This window comes from Vidua macroura, chromosome Z (genome assembly GCF_024509145.1).
Source record: "Vidua macroura isolate BioBank_ID:100142 chromosome Z, ASM2450914v1, whole genome shotgun sequence".
NCBI classification, from domain to species: domain Eukaryota; kingdom Metazoa; phylum Chordata; class Aves; order Passeriformes; family Viduidae; genus Vidua; species Vidua macroura.
In genome coordinates, this window is record NC_071611.1 from 17,453,546 (window position 1) to 17,474,306 (window position 20,761).

At 37.2% G+C, this 20,761-nt stretch overlaps 1 protein-coding gene across 1 annotated transcript in view; it reads right to left on the reverse strand.

Annotated features, from left to right (window-relative positions):
* Window positions 1-4,141: 4,141 nt before the first annotated feature.
* SH3GL2 (SH3 domain containing GRB2 like 2, endophilin A1) overlaps window positions 4,142-20,761 on the reverse strand; it is a 95,512-nt gene continuing 78,892 nt past the window's right edge. Inside the window, exons 3-9 of the mRNA XM_054002971.1 lie at window positions 19,939-20,011; window positions 15,691-15,834; window positions 13,670-13,803; window positions 12,438-12,596; window positions 10,939-11,042; window positions 7,542-7,672; window positions 4,142-5,097 (exon numbers count right to left, since the gene is read on the reverse strand). Coding sequence (XP_053858946.1) covers window positions 4,898-5,097; window positions 7,542-7,672; window positions 10,939-11,042; window positions 12,438-12,596; window positions 13,670-13,803; window positions 15,691-15,834; window positions 19,939-20,011 — 945 coding nt within the window. The 3' untranslated portion in view covers window positions 4,142-4,897. The remainder of the gene's footprint in view (window positions 5,098-7,541; window positions 7,673-10,938; window positions 11,043-12,437; window positions 12,597-13,669; window positions 13,804-15,690; window positions 15,835-19,938; window positions 20,012-20,761) is intronic.

A 20,761-nucleotide genomic window follows, 5' to 3' on the forward strand; every position in this document is an offset into this window, starting at 1 on the left:
AAGGTATTTGTGGAATTCTTCCTCTGCAGTCAGCTTGGTGCAAGTTGTATATTGTGACATCCACCATCAGATGCCTCAGTACCCCTCAAATACTTCAAACAGTCAGCCATTATAGCTGTAACAGAGTCATAATGCATAGCATATGCCAGCTTTTATAATGCTATGATTTTACTATTTCAAACAGAAACAAAGTATGTTCTACCTCTCCTTAAGAGAAAAAACCTAAAAATTGGGAAAACTGCACCTCCAGCTTATATATGTTCATTAGAAATTCTACTATTACAGCTGAAGGATCTTGCTGCCCATGTGAAGGCTCTAAGGACATGTCCCATGTCAGTGACTACTGAAGGACAGGAAAGTCCCTAGATAAGCACTGTTGATGGTGGTTGGATAAATTGCTGAATCCTCCACTTTCAGACAGTGACCAGAAGAAGTAACAGCTGTATCTGAAGGTGCTAGTAAAGCAGATCTTGTCAGAGACGCACAGCCTCTCCTGGAGCCTCTCCATTCACAGATGGGGTGAGACAGAGGAGCTTGAACCCCTTTATCTTTCCCTGCATTGTTAGTGCTTCAATTCCATGTATTACAAAAGGTGGAGAGAAAGTGAAAGATACAAGCCCTAAGCACAGTGCAAGGGAGAACAAGAAGCATGAGGGTGGCTGCCGCTACCCCATCAAATGAGCTGTGGGCCGGGAGATGGCTCTCACTACAAAGACTTCAGCTTGTCCACTGTTTGCCCTAGAGGCACCTGAAAGATGTTTTCTCTGTGTTCCAGAGCTACCAGAACTTTCAAGAGCCAGCAGCTCTAGGAAGGCGTAGCAGAAGTTGCTGTTTCTTTGACTGCTCCACTGTGCTACATCTCCAAGAAAATACTAAAAAAGATAAACAGTTTAGAAATTTGCTGTACACTACAGTGCACAGCAAGAATATGTATGACAAATCTGTTCCCATCTTCTGCAACATGTTAGAGCAAATGGCAAGGAAAGACAGCAAAGCCTTCTGGAAATTTCACCAAGTCTGTGCTTGAACTACCAGAGTGCTAAAAGTTTAAAAATTATAAAATAATAATTACAGAACATTCTAGACATTCTGAGCTTAAGTCTAGGACAACCTACTGTGCTTTACAGAAAATTAAACATATCTATACAATATACTTGCTTTTAAATAGCGTTACCTGAGTATACACCCAAATTCATTGCATCATTTGCCTATCACAATGTCAGCCTACTCCTGTGTTGGGAAGAATCATTTCCACTGACCTACATGCATCTGAATCCTTGCCTTCATGATATATGGGAAGCTTGGGATGCATTCTGAGAACCATTTCTCAGTTACAAGACCTACAAGTATGAAACCAGAAAAGAAGTCCTCATAACAGTATGACTACCTTCAAAAGGAGAATTGTCTGTAAGCCAGATTCGAATACAAAATTCCAGATGTGACTCCCATCTTCTTTCTTTCTGGAGGGAGGAGGCTACTTTAAAAGAAGAAAAACCCCACATTTTCAATCACTTCTTTATTTAGATTGAGAACTGTTCAGGGAACTGTTGGGGTATTTCGCCATGTTTTTCACAAAGGTTCACTCTGCAATAAATAAAGCAGGCTAAGAACCTTACAGTTCAACAGAAAAAAAGAAACCGACAACAAATCTAAAACATTTAGCTATATCTGGCAGCTGATATCTCAGTGCTGGAAGGCTTCCTAATTTCCTCTGTGACAAGCAGTTCTGCAGCCAAGTTTGGTAACCAGGAACCCATGTCATATTTTTACAATATTTCTGAAAACATACCTCTTAGGAAGCAGGATGACAGGAGCTGTATGTAAGTCTCCCAGAGAAAAAAGATTTAATCCATCAACAACATATATTATGTAATTCTAGAATCAAAGAGTCATGGAGCTCCATAGACAAAGTTGTGAACTACCTGATGTGCAAAAGCAAACATCCTCCTGCTTTTTTCTGGATCACCCTCTTTATCCTAGTACTGAATGTTTAGATAGAAACTTCTGTCAGCCTGGTAATTCCTCTCTTATCCAAGTCAGATTTTGATCCTACTACCTCAGGAATAAAGCATTCTTTAGGTATTACCTGCAGAAGACACAGAACAGAGCAATACGGAAGTGCCAAGAATTCTGCAACATGTCAAGACTGGGGCCATGTCATCATGATGACTATTTTGTCCAATCCTTCTGGTCCCATTTGCTGAAAGACACTACCATTCCCTACACCTTAAAAATCAGGGCCCCTCAGCAGGGTGGGGCAGTACTGCACGCCAAACTCCCTTTTGCTCTAAATCATGTAAATTCATCTCTGAGGTTGTTGCCCTATGGTTGCATGCTTTCCAGAAATGCTACAGAATTATAATCTGACAAAACAGAGGTATGCCAGTGCAGTACCTGTGACTGCTAGGCCTTGATAACTAACATAGTTATTAGTTCTGTAACTGTTCATGGAAATACTAACTAACATAGTAATACTAACTAACATAGTAATACTAACCCACTGTAGTATGGTACCATTAATGCATCTGTAAAAAGTTTCAGATACATTGAGTTTGAAACAAATTTCTTCCAGTCACTGACAGAAACTTCCTTAGAGGCCAGCCATAGGATTTAGGACTGAACTGTAATAAAAAGTTGCAGGAATTATATCTCTATCTTTATTTTTTCAATAGTTTGGGTTGGAAGGGACTGTAAAATGTCACCTAGCCCAAGAACTCTGCAATGAGCATCTTCAATTACATGCATTTGCTCAGACCCCTGTCCAGCCTGACCTTGAACAGAGCCTTGAATGAGGTGCCATCTCTGAAAGACTCTTCTACTCTGTCAGTCTCTGTCAACGTGCATTGGGACATGAACATATGGCAGAGAGCAGAAGAGGGGGAAAATAAGAGTGAGAAACACTCTGAGCAGAGGGAACACCAACGTTGAAGAACAGTGAGGTGGAGATAGTCCGTGAAACACCAACAGATAATCACAATGAGTCCTGTCCTCGACTCATCACTGAAAAGGGGGAAAAAAATGAGGAGGGAGAAGCAGCAGAGAGGAGCTTTTATGGACATACTGTACACCTACAAGTACCCATGCCAGTGAGCAGCTGGTGGGAAGAGTCAGGAGTGAATTTGAGCCTGGCAACTGGGATAGGAAAAGTGAGTCTTTTTGTTCGCACTGCACAAAAATACTTGAATTGTTTTAAATTAGTTTTCTCCAAGTCAAGTCTGCTTTGCTTGTAACAGTATCTCTGTTTTTACTTAAACCATAAATAAATTATAAGTTACCAAGTCTTTAAGCTTCATTAGCATTGTGGATGCCAGGGTTCTTTGATAAGCAATAACTTGTATCTACAAGACTGAATGCTAGTCATTGAGAGACTAATTTAATGTGGTCACTGTTAAGTTCATCCTGCTTATAAAGGCCATTACATGCATGAGATGAATTTGACTGAAGTAAAATGATAATGCAAAAAAAAAAAAAAAAAAAAATTCACATTTGCAGGAAATGAGAAATATGCTTTCTAAAATAAAATTCTTGTTAGCTGAAATTATCAAAGCAGATTTTAAAGCAACAAAGCAATAATCCACAACATTATTCTATTATTCTCTCAGCATTTATTTGAAATAACAGATTTCCATGATATAGTTTATACATTAAGCAGTAGGGAATTGTCTTCATTTCACATCATCCAGTACTGAAGTGGCACATTCGAAGCAGCACATTAAACCTCTGATAGAGTCTGTACAATTTAGATAAATAGAACTCTGAATAACTAAACTAACAGAACTTCTGCAACTGTACCAAAAGAATGCCAAGAAGCTAGGCACAGCACTGTACACACCAAGTGCAGGAAGGAGGAACACAGGAGAACCAACTAAACAGATGGGAAATGTTTTTATATATACAGCCACATGTCTTCAGTTGCTCAACAGAAAAATAACATGTTTTATTTTGTCCTCATTGAGGAGAGAGTATGCACAAATGATGTTCCAAGAACACATGGCAGACAGAAACAAATTAAATTAGGGTTGTGTTTGGCTGGTTACTGTATTCCTCAGTGAATGAGTTTACAAAGGATATCTGGTGCTTAAGCAGCACGGTTTTGTGCCAAGACTTGACAGAACATTAAATAAACATTAACTTGAAGAAACATTAAATAAATGCCAGTTTTATTCCCCATCTTGCCCATTTACTGGCATTTTGGTGAGCATGCTAAAAGTTCCTGAAGGGCAAATTCAGGTGGTTTGTGGTCCAACATTTCTACTACAGGAATCCCCATTTGATAGCTTACAGTTTACCTCTGGAGGGAAATAGGCCTTTTAACAATAATTAAGAATATAAAACTTAGCAGAGAGCAGCAGGACACATAGTACAGTGGTTCACTTTCTGAAAAACCAGAGGATCTACACTTATGCCCTCTCTGTGAGAACAGCCAGCCAGTTTGATTGGAAGATACAATTCTGGTTAGTCAATGTTAGACCTGTGTGAACTGTATCATTAGGAAGGGAAAGATGGAATGGCAAGAACTTTTCCCTCTTTTTATTGAGAACTAAGACTGAAAAAGTAATACAGTGGTGATAGGCATTATCTTCCCAACACCACCTTCACTTCCTGCTACTTCACTATGAATAATTACCTGCTTTGCTTGCCATCATCTTCCCCGTTTCATCTCACTAATGGCTCTGGTTACTACCAGGCCAGCACAGTCAATAAACTAATCCACACTATGCTGGCTCAGAAGATACAACGCATCACCACCACATAGTATGACAACACGTAAACCAAAGATGCTCATTAGGAATTGGTAACTCTAACCACTGCAGTTTGCACTTGTAAGGTGTAAGAAGCAGCATTTTGAAAGCAGTGGTACTGACACAGCTGTGTCAGAGGTGGTGGATCAGCATTTCTAATTGGGTAATGGAACTAGAATATCAACATAATTGATGGGGAAGAAGCCTGACTGGCCATGAAGCATCCCCTCATACCAGTTTTCATCAATCTGGTTAGTGAGGGTAATAATATCACCCTCTTTAAATCCCAGCTCCCCTTCATTCTCTGGTTCAAAGTCATACAGAGCTCGGCAGCATGGCTGATCCATGTGAACACCTAAGGAGAAGAAACACAAAAACAACATGCTTAAAAATTTCAACACTTAAGAGTACCCATTTTACTACTGTACCTATGACAGATTTTGCTGTTTCTGTTCTCACTAATATTCTGATGACAGTTCTTTGGTAATACCTATATTTGGACTGACAAGCTTTATTAGAAGACAACTATTAGCTTCTGACAGTCTTCAGATAAGTCTTCTAAGTGCCTGCTGGTAGAAGTCTGAGAATCCCAAAAGACCCAAGCTATAGTCAAGCCCAGACCTGAAAGCACAAATATGATCAATTTGAAACCTAATTTTTATTTGTTAATAAAACACACACACACACAAAAAAAAAAAAAAAAAAAAAAAAAAAAAAAAAAAAAAAAAAAAGCAGCAAAAGCCCTAACATATTTCCAGCTTTACTAGCAAACAGGTGCTTTGTCTGTTTACCCCAGGTGACAGTGTAAGTGGTAGCTTAAAACAACAGTGAAGATATAACTGTGTGTTTGCCCTTTATTTGGAAATTTCACTGGTACAGCTATACCAGTGTATATGCTCCTAATCCTCTGAATTTTAGTATCACGCTTCCAAAGACTTTTATTCCCCATTAAAAACACATTATTGAAGAGCCATCAGGATAGACTCAGAAAAAGTTTGAAATTGAGAGCTTTCTAATGTGCTAGTTCATTAATATCTGACCATAAACTCTTTAGGATGGCTAATGGATATTATTATAAGTCATTAGTTTGATTGGATTTTCATATGTTATATGAAATTAACAAATATACTCCCTCTTCCCTCCCCCTGAAGTCTCTATAGCTTCAAGCCTACCAAAACCAAAATTGTTACTGGTCAAAATATTTAGGATTTAGCAGCACTAAATAGTAAGAAATCATATCCACACTTGAATTTCCATAGTAAAAGTTCATACACTTTCAGTCATCTGAATGAACCAATACATGCCACTTCACCACAATGATAGTTCTAAGAATATATATTCTACTTTTTCATGAATACTGGCTTTAAGATTAATAAGTTTCAGATTCAAACATTCTGCATATTTGTTTTGAACACTCACTCTGGTTAGAAGGCCCATGCTTGAGTTATTTTAGAACAAAATTTTTCCATTTCTATTGATCTTAATAGAGCAAGTTTTTCAAATACCAGACTTAATTAATTAAATTCTATAGTGAAGTATTTTCTTTACGTATTGCTCAGAGTGTATTTTGGTTTCTTTGTCATGAAGCCTACTGTGCTGACATCAATAAGCCTTACAGCACGTTTGGTATCCTCATTGCTACCGGCTGAAATTTAGACGAATTAGCAACTAAACTCTTTGAATTAATCACTCCAAACATATATTCAAGAATTTTCAAAGAAGGCATTCTTCTGAAACCAATAAACACTTCAAAATATAAGCCCTACTGAAGAAAATGTTAAATACTGCTCTCTGAAGAGGAAAATATAAATGCTGGAGAGAAACATGAAAATCAGTCTGCTCTGGCTTATAACAGGCAAGTGTTCATGACACTACAAAAAAAGGAGTAAAGAAGAAAATTACTAGTGGAATGAGGAGAGCTCTAGCATGCAAGACTAAAGCCACACTCATGCAGTAGGAATCTCTAATATATCCTTCTCCTTGTTAGCATAGTGAGGAGATTGTTAGAAGCTTGCAAGGTTGTGTAAGAGCCAACTGTGTATATGTGGGAGAAAATCAAACATTCACATCAGGATGTGATGGAAAGAAAGGAAATCCTGACTAAAGATCTAGTGAAAAACACCTAGTCTTGCAAGGTGGAACGTGGTAGCAATTGTCACTGAGGTAAACTGGAATAACTAAAATCAGGGTTTGGACAGAGGCCAGCCCTCACTGTACCATGTGATAACAGATCATTATTGTGTATGAAACAAATAATAAACAAATAATAAGCCTTCCATGGTATGTGTTGATATTAAATAAACCATTATTTGAGATAGTAATTATGTACACTCATACTAATGGTTAATCTTGCTTGTGCTGCTCCTGCTTGGACAAAGAAAGTAGCTCATATAGCTTAGTTTTTCTTTTAGCTTATTTTTACTTTCAGGTTCATTGTATTATAATACCTGATTTTAAAAAGCAGAATATGGTTATGGAGGTATGGCTGGCCTTAGGTTTCTGCATTTTTGTGGAAAACTTTCAATTGTTATTTTGGTTTTCTAAAGGCCTATTTTGTAAAGATCTGTATTTCAGGGTAATCTTCTAGGACAAAATAAATTTTTGGCCAAAAGACACATGTAAAGCAGTGGATAATCCATCTCTGTTCTCCTGTCTGAGGATATGAACACTTCCCAAAGGAACAACAGTTCAAACATCTCTCTTCTATGTACTATCCCTATTCTCATTTTCCCTCATGGAAAAAGTAATCTCCAGAAGATAGCATGCAACTTCTGCATGGACGCAAAACTCTGACATTACCTGATGGTTTAGGTGTGGTGGCATGGGATATTCCTCCATTGTGCTGTGTATTGTCACCAGTTGAGAAATCCAGGCTCATACGGGGTTTGGGCTGGTATTCTCGCCTGGGCTGAGATGATGCCTCTTTTATTCTGCCAAAACATCAAGGTTAAATGTCAAGAGCCAATATCTTGTTAGCAGACGAGATGCACCAAATACCTTTATTTCCAAGGCTGAAATTCTCATCTGCCAATCATCCATAGTAAACAAGTTGAATAATTTGGAGTACCTTTTTTTGTTTATAACAGTAGTTTAAATTACCAAAACCAGCCAATGTGACTGTGCCATGAAGTTGTTCATTCTTCATTCCTTTTAGAAACCTAACAATTTGTCTATCTTCCTTTTGCCTAACAAAAACAACAAACTCATAATAAAAAAAAAAACTTTTTACGTGACTATCAATGCTTAGAGAAGGGCTATACAAACATCCCATTTTTAGCATTACTTTTTGCTTCTAATCCTTGCAAGCATTATTTATTCAGTTGATTGATGCCAACTCTTGTCATTTTGTAAGAAGACTCTGTGGGAATGTACTGACTTCAGCTGCATACTTGGTTAATTTGCTGTTTGGAATACTTGTTTCACAAAGGGACAAAAGTCCAGTCTTCACGACTCTCAAAACAACCATTTATTTATCATTAATTTCAACTATTTCTTCTAATTGAGAAATCTAGATCTTCCAGGGAAGGGTCTATTTACAGATTCCAGGGTAAAATCCAAGGAAGGGATGAACAGAATCAGAGCAGTTTATGCAGAACCACTACCACATGTATTTCTAATTCCACATATGAAAGAACATTTCATATGAACTTACAAGACAAGTTGATTTTTCTAACCTTTTCTATATCTGCCCTAGACATGCTGCTAGTGGCACATTTTGATTTATCTATTGTAAAGATCTGCACCTAACTTATTGACTTTTGATCCTTATATTCACCATCCAAAATACCAATATAAGTCAGTTACTAGAGAGTGCTTTTCTTTTACATTAAAAAACCAAACCCATAAACAAAAAAGCCCCAAAACAAAACAAACAAACAAAACAAAACAAAACAAAAAAAAAAAAAACACAAAAAAACCCACAAAACACAACCAAAAAAACCCCCACCACCTTAAATAATTGAAGTGTTGAAGTGGTCCAAATAAATAAAAAGCCTCTGTTTTGTCTCACTCATTAGCAAAATTCAAGACAGTAAAATTTTTAAGAAATACTTAAACTAGTTTAATGCTTTAATGAAACACCATTTTTTTTTCAGATTATGAACTATAACTGACTTGCTAAAAATTATCCAAAAGCTCAGCATAAGTCATGTTTCTTAAGAAAAGAAATACCTCCAAGAAGACCATTCCTGCTTCTCAGCTGCTCAGTCATGATACTGTGTTGGGAAAACTGCATCCTCATTTCACTTGGTGAAAAAGGGAGTTTAAAATAGTCTTTGCTGACCTTCCAGTTTTTTTATTAATTTTGCAGAAAATTTCCCAATGTTCACCAAGCTCCCAGTATTTCCCAGTTCCTGGAATCATGGCATTTTAAGGACATTTATGCCTTCCACTAATTTGTAGAAAAAAAATGAAATTCTTTCACTTGTACCTCTTGAAGAAAGTCTTGTAGGCTAATCTAAACAGCCAAGAAAAAATAGAAGACAAGTGCATTTTAAATTTTTTCTAGTTTTTGCAGTCTATCTCATACTTTAAAAAAATTCTTTTGTGAATATTTTACACAGGACAGTCTTGGTAGTTAAAAGACATTGTCCATGCTAGAAGCCAGCATGAACAGGTTCCATTCAGTCTTTTAAAGATTACGTAGAAAATGGGCAGTATGTGCTGTAGACATCGCTGACAGTGAACAGTAACAAAGTTGCTCAGCTTAAAAATAAATAATGATTTATTTTCTGGTCTGTATAGTAAAAAAAAAAAAAAAAAAAAAAAACACAACCAAACCCCAGGGGTCATGCATTACTTGCCACCTGCCTATCACCAGCAGTGAAAGACTAGTAGTTTGGATAGTAACAGCTCTACATCCCTGACTCATCTCTGGCGTGAACACATCACAGCGCTCAATTTGTGTCCAGCGGTGTGGATAAAGTATGATTTAGCCAGCAGCCTCTTTACAATTAGGGATGCAAAAAATTTAGTTCAACTGAATTATCATAGCATTCTGATGCAAGGTCCTTGCAAAGCTAAAATCATTCAGCTGAAACTTGAAGTGAAAATACTGACCAGTTAGCAGAAATTTAAAAAGGGCAAAGGATCATCTGAATTGATATGGGAAGAGAAATCTATTGTAGAGATGTATGTTCACTTAATGGCATAATTTATGGCGTACTAGATAAAACACCTGTTCCTGAGGCATTTTTATTGCTTCTGTAAAGAAATCGAATTGCAGTACCCTTTTGCAAGTGCTAAAAATTGTTCTGTTAGCTGTTTAGACAGTACTGTAAACTGTATCCAGGAACAGTCAGCACAACAGCCTACGCACCAAAACAAGTGCTGCTCCTAGTCACAAAGACTTTAAGACTTAGAACTCAATGAGGTTTTCAGGATGCATGCTCTGAGAAAATTAATACTGACAGACCCAGCAGTATTAGCAACTTGATCTATACTAATGACATCAAAAAACAGCTGCCTTTGCACAGTATGTGAACATTATCTCCTCTTGGGAATTATATTCATCGTTTTCTATGAGTCTGCTAGAACATTATTAGTAGAGAAACCTTTCCTGAATGTTAAATTTCTTTGAAGAATGATGTGCGTGTGAGAAGCTGATCAATTTGTTTTGATGGAAACAAAAATTCTAAAGTAAAAGTTATGAAACTCTTTTAAAAAAAGATTAGGAATTCTGATAGCATATGCAGGTATACTAACAGGGATGGAAGAGATAGCTCAAGTCCTGTATCAAGTTTGACCTGATAGTAGGATGAATATTTTAAAAAGTGGTTAATAATGAGGGTCTCACTGCTGGCTCAGGAAGATCTTCAGGTAGATAAGAATGCAACAAGATACTCTTTTGCAAAATCAATTTTTAACATCTTCTTTCAGAATGAGCACACGTTGTGAATACATCACAAACAGTAAGGAATCCAAGTTGTGAGTGTCACTGAATTAAATATAAACACTTTCAGTTAACTCACATTTAATAGCTTTACTGAGATGAGGTGCTTTCCTGAACTCATACTTAGAAGTAGATGTATCTCCAGCATTTAAATCACAGCTCGCAATCATCTAAAGAAAGTTCCCTTGATTTTATAAAAGTACAAGAACGAAGTTGAGAAAGATAACAGCATTGTATTGTCCTCATAGGTTTTCTACCTCTGTAAAACTATCAAACTATTCAAGAAACTTACAAAAAGTGCATTACCTATCTTCCAATTTAGAAGTAACTCGCTGTAGGATCTGTGTGGCTTGCTTGTGGTACTCCAGCTGGGCTTGCACAAGAGCAGAAAGCTGGCTCACTTGTTCAATCTGAGGATTGACATCAAAACATCAGGCAATAGAGAATAAAGACCACTGTCCACTGCAAAGGTAGTTTAACTTATCTCTCTAAAACCTTGATTCAGCTTCACAGTTAGCAGTAAATATTTACATATTAGTCTTTATTCATTACCACGTCTGAATATGACCTGATCTGGAATGGTAACTGCAACTCTTCCCCACTGATCATCTCTCCATGGCTGATTTGCATGAACAGCAGCCTATAGACCTACCACATTCAGAAAACACTATGAAAGTAAAAACAAGACTGTAATGGGAGTATAATACACCTTCTACCTCCCTGCCTTTGAAGGGTGCAGAACCACAGGGACTGTGGTCATGCTTCTATTGTATTCTGACCTGTGAAGCAGACCAAAACAGAAAGTTACTACAGACTCGGATGCAGAATATTTGCGGTGAGGACAGAGAGCATTCCACTTCATGAGGGAAAAAACACCCTCATGAAGTGATCCCCAATTTGTGGGCAATGCAATTGCTAGTAGTTTTCATAGTGCACAATGCCACAATGGTGTAATGTTTGCCAGCACTATTTGCACACATGGGTATGGATGTTACTACAAAGATCAAAACTACAAACTTGTTATATTTCCTTCATTTCAGTGCAGCTATATTTAATTCCTATGCAAATACTAAGTTCTATATGCAAATATTTTCAGGTTTGTTATGGCTCCCCTACAGCAATCTGGTAACAAAATGAGGAGTTAGAATAGGTGTGTACTTAAAATAAATCAAGTAATTCACATCAACAGAAATACTTAAAATTAATTTCCTTTGACTACATATTCTTATAATAAGACTTCAGCTGACATGTTATAGAGATGTTTTTTCTTGCTTAATTTAACAATTTCAACATTAATTATAAATAGAACATTAAATAAACCTAGAAAATGCACAATCTGAACCAATATATAAGCAAAATATATTCTGCAGAGTCAGATATGAACAGTCACAGTAACTTGGGGTTTTCTATTCATTATTGCATCTGATTACAGCAGAGACCATGGGGTTATGAGTTCATAATTTCTGATCTTTACAGTTTTCTCAGCAGCCCACACACTTGACCAAAAGCTTTGGCCCAAACCCTATAACCACAAGTAAACATAAATAGTTATATTTACATAATTCTAGATGAAAGATACTTCGGTTTTGTAAGTAATGCTTTGCATTTAGGAAGCACAACAATGCTACAGAGGACTCACATTCTCTAGCTCAGTTACCTATAAAATGCCAAAAAAATTGTTCCTACAAAAACATGCTATAGAACGTTACTACAGGTTCTGAGCCTTTCACTGTGTCCAATAAAGAGGAAAGTGCCTTCACTATCTTTCTAAGACTCTGGTCAAAGATTAACAAGGGTTATCTCACATCCATCTCCAAAAGGTTAAACATGCTTGACTCAGCAATTTCTTTTGATTCATCAAATTTCTCCAGAGCCTGACGAAGTTCTTCATCAGGGAGCTTGCCCTGCCTTTTCTTCTTGTAATCAAAATCCAGGCGTCGACCCTCCATTTTCTTCAGGTGATGCTAAAAAACCAAAAAATACAAATGCAAGCAGACAATAAAGGACCTTCCCCAACTTTCCTAATATTGCATTGTAAGCAGGTAGTCCATGCATACTTGTAAACATATGTTGTTTGCTGTTCACTAACCCTTTCCCAGAGGAGAGAAATACAGAACAATGAAATACGTGGGTTTACATACCATTCAAGAAGCAATGATCTAAATGACAGACCAAGACTAATAAAAGGCCATGCAGAATGGACAACTTCAATTGCCATCACTATAAAAGATATGCAGGTTTCTTGGTTTTTAATTCTGATGAAGAATTGCCTGAACACTATTTTTTTCCCTAGATTTTCAGGAGAAAATACTTTTAAAAGCACAACTTATTACATTTTTGTCTGTATATCAGCATTCATAAACAAAGCAACATCGGATTTATTTTTATCATTTCTACCAGACCACTAAATTATCTTAATGCTATCTTATACTGAAGATTTCCTAGACTGTTACCTGAGGCAACATTCATGTTCTTCTGTTTAGCAGCTGCCATGTTTAACTGGCCAGAAGTTAATGTTACCAGCCTGACCATGATTACTTGAGGTGTTTACTTTCTCTCAGAAGAATAAATTTGTCATGCACTGCAATATTTATAACTACCCGTTTTCTAAATCATATCAAACAGTCCAAGATATCTTTCATCCACCTACATTTGACAGTATGAAAGCCTTACTGAGCTGAGAAGAGCAGCTACTTATGCAGCTAAGCATTTGCCATGCACTAGGAAATGGAATGTAAACATCAGTACATCTGCTTTGTGAAATGAGCTTTAAAATGGCAAGATTAGAGTACTGTGCTCTTGCCTGCATAAGACTGAAAATTTTACTATCAAAAAATGTTCAAATTTTTATCTTTCCCTTTCTAAAGCATCATCAAGAGATACAGAATTGAAAGTAAAATTCAAGCCAAAAGAGACAAAAATCAGGTCATTTTCAAACCTGAATGCCCCATTTTAAACTACACAACTAATAAAAATACCAAACATATAGACAGTCCACACATTTGGCATTATTAAATTGCTGCATTGAGGGCAATACCTGTATTTCTCTCAGATCTTTGTCATGGAGATTCTGAAGTGGGTCAATGAAGTTTTGCTTCACCTCCATGTCTAAAGAGTCCTTGACTTCAGAAAGCTCCTTCATAGCTTCTCCCACATCAACAAGTGCTGGTCCTGAAAGAAAAGATGCAGTCAAAATAAGTTTGTTTTGAATCACCATAGAATGAAACTGAGTCATGGAAACTTCATGGCAACTTCAGTTAGTATTTCATTTTAGGTCTCAAATTTAGGAAACAGAGGATGATGCACTTTGTGAAAGAGCAACATAGATTTTACATAGTGCAGCCAACAGAGTTCGTGCCTTGTAATACAGCTGGATTTATGGTTCTATGATGTGTCAAGACAGGCTTCTCCACATCACTTGTTGTCCGTTCATTCCTCACTCTGTTGAAATAAATATGCTAGAAAAGAATTGTATTTACTCAGTGGTATCATCACCACACTGCATTAAAAATCGTTTAATTCGAGTCTAGGTCTCCCCATTTCTATCAGTGAGAGTGGTGACAGTACCAAATGTAAAAATTTTTAACAATTTCACAGATTTTTTTTTAAATGAAAGTTTTTTTTGATGAGACTATGGACTTCATAGTACTACTACACTTGAGAGTTCTACTACACACACTACTCAAGTGTAGGTTTATGAAGCTCATAAACTTCAATAACCCTAACTGCCTTTTGAAATGTCCTCCAAGATTAACTTGAGTTAATGAAACATTATCACTCTGTTTTACTTCTGCTCCATAAAAAGAAAAAACAAGAAGCTCAAATATACCTCCTGGTTTGAGGTATAGGTTAGGGATAAAAAAAAAAAAAAACACCTTCAAAGAATATGAAGGGTCTGAAAACCAATATATGTGAGAAATCAGAAGCTTTGTCTCCCAAGCAGCAGATGCCAGCCATGCACTGCAAAATGAGAGAGCCTCCCAAATTTGGACAGAGTGACAAATAGCTGTAATAACTACTATTAGTTAAGAATGTGAAAATAATTGTCGTATCTATTCTGCTGCATGGTAGTGCAGTTGTCACAGAATATAAAGCAAGTTGCAGAAACTAGATTTTATTAGTTCATTTTCCTTTTAAAAATTTGTTTGAAATTTAATAAATGAGAGGCAACCAATTAAAAAAAATCAGTAGTATTTAGCACAAATCAAACTACATCCATCAAGCTTACTAGTGGATGACATAGAGCAAGTAAGAAAGTACTTTTTCCATTCCATATGTCTTTATGTCAGGAAAACAATTTAATGATGGTTCAAATAGAGAATAGTATTTCCATAGTCCCATTTGAGGGTCCTGTGTGTTGTCATGTAAAAATGGCCACACAGAAGTCCACACAAACAAGAAAGAAAGACAAAGTATGCTGTTGTGAATCTCATCTTTTTATAATCAGAACTCTACTGCTGAATATAGTTTTAAGAGTCAATTTAACATCGGTAACTTAGACAGCTATAAACTCATTTGGGCTTGGAGGGAAGAGCAGTTAACAGATAAGACAGGAGTGTCCATTAGTGCCTAAAAATGTGGAATTTGATCAGAAAAAAAAAGGCCAAAGTCTATTAAAAATCTATTAGTTTTTATTCCTTGCCTGCAATGACAACAGTAACAGTTGGTTTAAGGATTAAGCACTTTGTTCTATATATGCATGGACAATAATACAATTTCTGTACATGTACATATTTCAATCCAACACAGCCACAGTATCATGATTTATGACAGAGAGCTAAAGCCTTTGGGTCAAAATGGAAACAATTTGACTTCCATTTGTACAAAAAGTTTCTCTAGCAGAAATCTTCAAAAGATACTCAAAACAGGCCTAGACCAAACTTAAAGGAAACATTGGATGAAGTAGAATTCTAATGCTTCTTGCAGAGAAGCAGAACTCTAATGCTTCTTACAGATGTTTTTCCTCTATAAGAGTGCAGCCCTTTAATAATGAAAGCTATATTAAATTTTCCTACACCCTTTATTGCATTATAATGGAAAGGGAAGTAAACAAGTTACCAAAGTTGCATTCTTCACCAAGTTCACGGCCAAATTTCAGCATTGCATCTGCCAGCAAGGCTTCTGCCTGAGGATAGCCTGGTCCCTTTTCCTGGCCTCGAATTTTTGACATGGTGTTGATCATGCTGAGTTTAGCTCTGGAAGCTGAAGAAGGCAAGTGACAGAGGTTACAAGCATGCAATTGTTTGCCTACATTTATGCCTACAGGCATAAATCCATTCTTATGTTTAAATTATCCAAGCAACTTAAAACATACTTTAAAGATACTATGTAAGTTTAGGACTAAGCCCCGTTTTTCATCAGTTCTTTTTGGAACAAAGGAATGAAATATTGTTGGTCAATACTGTTTTTATTTTGCTGGCAGACTAGAGAGGAGTCTCTGTCCTGAACTTCTAAGACAAAGCTTCCCTTGAAATGACTTGGACAGAAGTAAGCCCAGGAACACTCCCAAGATAGCATGTTTGACATGTGACAGACAAGCAAATCTTTAAGATATCTCCAAATTCGTCTTAATCTTAAAATCCCTAGGTACCAGATGGATACCAGATTGAGCCAGCCTCACCCTCAAGGAAAAGTCCAGGCTAGGTACACTGAAGATTAAACTGTGGTAACCCCTATTTTTTAAATGCTTGAAAGCTTTTTGGTTGTAGAATATTAAGGAAAGCCGTGTCCCCAAACATGATGTGCAGCAACCTTTGCAATACTTTTTTTTTTTTTATGGGGACTTAGGGAAACTCCTACTTCAATAAGGTTTTCAACTGTACTTCAGCTTGCATTTTATTTCAGACACACACCTGAAGAACAAATATTAAAAGACACAACACAAATATTGTAATCGATGGAAACAAAGACAGAAAATATAAAAGAACTAATTTGTTTGCTGATGTGCTTTAGTGAATTTTTGCAATTACAGCATATGAATGGCCTGAAGAGAGTAAATTATTTAAATCCTACTGCCAGCAATGCAGACTCAGAGCATGTTTCTTATCTACGTTACTGTGTGTGCTACTGGAGGGCAGGTATGAATCACTCCACCTTCCCCCTTGCAAATGCTTGACTTTGTATGGCCCTCTTAAAATTAGTTTTCCTGTCAACAGAACTCAGCCTTGCACAAGTTACTTCAGCAAAATGAAATATTAGCAGACTGGAGTCAACAAATGTTTTTCATATATTTATTATTAAAAGTGCACCTCAAGAGAGACATCTTGTTGCTATGTTTCACTTTTCAGCCTTTGTATCTGTTCACACAGATACAGACATGGAAACACACACAGGAAAATCAGGCAAGTCTCACAGTACTTATTTTGCCTGATAGCAGCTATGAAAGGGCAACGTATTTTTAACATTTAGTAATTATGGTTTTTTTAGTTTTCCCATTACCCTTGAGTGACATCAGATTATGTTTTTCAACATCTGAATTTCTTGATGTCTTCTGTTTCTACCCACTTCAAAAACACAGTCAGCAGACTTGCTGACTGTTCAGTATAAGAAACTACAGTTTAATGAAGTTAAATGTTATTGAAATGATGCAATAAGAAAATACAGAAGCACAAAAGAAAACAAGGCATAAACAAAATTTGTCAGGGGAGTGGAGGCAGCAAGCTGAATTAAATCAGGAGCAAATGGGAGTATTTTCAGAAACTGAAGAAATATAAGAGGGAAAAAATGAAGTGGCTATATTTTGGACACCAAGGTAAGAGTAGAAAGCAAAAGTTAGACAATGATGCATACTTCTTTAATTAATGTTTCAAAACACCATGGACTCAGGTGATCTGTAGTATCACAGTACTATGTTATCCAAGTGTTTTCCAGGCACATTGCCTTTTCAAGGAATGTGTGCTACTGCTACTCTCAACTCCTCTACTTCCTATCAAACCCAGGTAAACTTTTAATTTTCTTTAAAATACTGCTGTTAAAGTGTTTGTTTCCTGTTTGTGGCTTGTTTTGTTGTTTTGGTTTTTTTTCCCTTTTAAAATTAAATTCTCTCCTTTTCTCAATGTAATATTCCTAATTTTTATGAAAATGGGAAAGCAAATGGGAAATACTAGAAACTGGCTTTTTTTGTGACCCATGTAAAAAGTAATACAGCTGTAGGGAGAATTTTAAAAGAGAAAAATTTTTATTTTATTGAAAAAATGAATTAGAATTCTTTTCACTATAGGGAGCCCTTTTGCAACTGACATAAAACAATCTAAGATCAGGTGAGTGCTGAAAAGGTTTAGTCCTCCTTTCCTCTTACCTGTGGAATGAACAACATGATCTCATTATATAGGGACAAAAGTGAATCTTCCCCCTGCCTATTACAATGCTAATTTTTTGATTCCACTTGCATGTGCCGCAAGCAGAGGAAGGGATATGTAGCTGGACTATGAAAACTGTTCTTTCATGCAGCACTGCAAATTTAAAACTGCAAGAAGTGCCTGAAATCACACCCTTAGCTACCTGCAGAAATTTTGCTGTCTGCTTTTGCTGTGAACCTGTTTCACGATTCACAGCAACCATAACCACTCAGATGTGTCAAGAAGGCACTCAGAGAAGCACTAAATATCCAAAGCTTATTCCTCAGTCTACACAATGTTGCTTAACAGCAGTTTGACAGCAATTAACAATTTTATCACTATCCCCATAATGTTTGCCAATCCTGTTGCTTTTCCTGCAGAGTACATTACAATGAGCAATGAAGCTGTGGACTCAAGTCATAAGCCGAATTTAATCGTCTGACATAGCAACTGTTCTGGTCATCATTATTTTCTCTCTTGCAGTCCTTGAACTTGTAAATACTATTCCTCCATTTTTTTTTTTTTTTAATCCACTGTCAGCATTATCAAAATATTATCTTGTCTTCTGTGGTCTAACATCAAAAAATCACCAATTAATCTGTATCAGCAATAGTCCTTCAGCATACCACACTGGAGCTGAAACATTTCACAGCAGTTCAAATTTATTTCTAGCCATTAGGAATAAAAGTTCTCAGTGTAAATGTGTGAATTTGGTCTGTAGTTCCATTAAACTCTAAGATACTTATGGTAGACAGAAGGTCTAATTTTACCTTCAGGGAAGTGGTCCCAGAACCAGCCTGACAGAGTTTGAGGAGTGCTTGTACAACACTCTCAGGCATATGGTATGACTCTTGGGGATGGTGCTGTGCAGTGCCAGGACTCAATAATCCTTGAGGGTCCCTTCCAACTCTGCATATTCTGTGATTCTGTGATTTATCACAAGCTAACTCCATTGACCTTAACAGTGATGCTGGCATTGACTTAGGTTAGTATCAAAACACTTATGTTCCTAGATTACTACAGAAATCTCTGTAATATTCAATGTAATGGTTTACTGTTTACTGCAGGTCCAGACCACCCCTCCCTGAGAGAAACCTTTGGCAAAAGGGGAACATGTAGTTTTCCATCTGCCCAATTGAACCTGCTCTTTTATCTACCTATGAAAAAGATTCATTGGTTTCTATTTTGAGGGCTCAATTTAGACATGTCTGATAACATTTGATTTTCTGTTATTTTCTCCAGTATGATATCAACAACTCTTTTGCACCATCACTTTTCTGTAACAAGGATGGGAAATACCCAGAGGACCAGAGGAAAAGTGGTATCTCTTGTTGTGCCATGAAGAAAGTTGCTTTGGAACTTTGCTTTTCCATGGTCTGCAAGGACTGCCTGGTCCTTTTCCTTCCCATGGCAAATGACTAGGAAGGTAAAGGAAAGAGCTGCCTTATGCAGACACTCCCATCATGCCTCCCCTGATCTCCAGGTGTGGACTGATGGCGGGGCCTCAGCTGCCCCATGCCCAGGGCTGTGCCCGATGCCAGGGCTGCACCTGCCCCAGCACCTGCAGCTCCTGGCTGGAGCCGAGGGACAGGCGCTGGCTGCAGGCCCTGCCCTGCTGCCCTGGGCAGCCACAGCCATCACCAGCTCCAAGGGAGGCCCTGTGCTCACAGTGCTGACACACTGGCTCCTACAAGCAAGTGCACCCGGTTCGTGGGCATGTGCTGCCCACTCATCTAAGGAAAGAAGACTCAGAAGGGAAACAAAGCCTTCCAAAGCTAGCCTCCATTCACCATGACAGCCTAACAGAGAGGCCTGTACTCATCTCTGTTGTTTACTTTACCGTAACTTTGCCAATTTTGTGCCAACCTTAATTGCACCAGCAAGGATGAGATCTGTCAGACTTTATACTGGTAAGAAAAAGTGTTTTCAAGAAGTGCTGCAAAACTGTAAAATCGTGAAATTAGGTTACCTGGATTTGGCTGAAGATACTCTATTGTCTTTGCCATTATTTCCATAACTGCCCTGCTGGTAACATCCACTTTCTAGAGGACAGAGGGTCAAACAAAAAGAAAAATGGAAGTTAGACAAAAGGAAGAAGTTTTTCTCTCATTTTGTTCTTATAAATATTTTTAACTCTTCTTATAATTTTATTTTTATGTGCTTCAGAACAGCCCTGGTACCAGAATGGTGGTAATATCTGAAAAACGACTAAAGTATGAGTCCACCATTTCAGTTTATAGCAGGTCCATTCTCAAGTAAGGCCGGAGTACGTCAGAATGGGTTAGGAATTTGATACATTGCACAGTATTATTGATACATTTGATGCATTTGATTATTGTACAGGGCTAATTCTTTATATCACCATGGGAACCATCTACAACAGGGAAAACTTTTTGATAGAACAGTCACAGACAGCTTTTTGGAAAACTGTCTACCTTTGATCCCCTAATAACTGGCAAAATGAGAGGAAAGCAGAAGTCACTCAAAACCAACTATTAACAATAAAATGCGCTATTTACCACTTCCAGAGCAATGTCTGACAAATCTGGGGTAAGGAAGACTAGATATCACTCCGTTCCCAGTTTCAAGAAATCTATCAGCATGAATGCACTGACCATTTATTTCTCCCTGGCTGATTTCCATATTTAGAATTTTAAAAAACTTAGAACTGAATAGCCTTACTTTCTTCTACTTTCTTTTGTAGTAAGAAGTCTTCCTTCCTAGGGAAGCAGTCCCTATCCACATCCTAGACTAAATTCTTACTCTCAGAATCAGGTCTCAGAGAAAAAAAT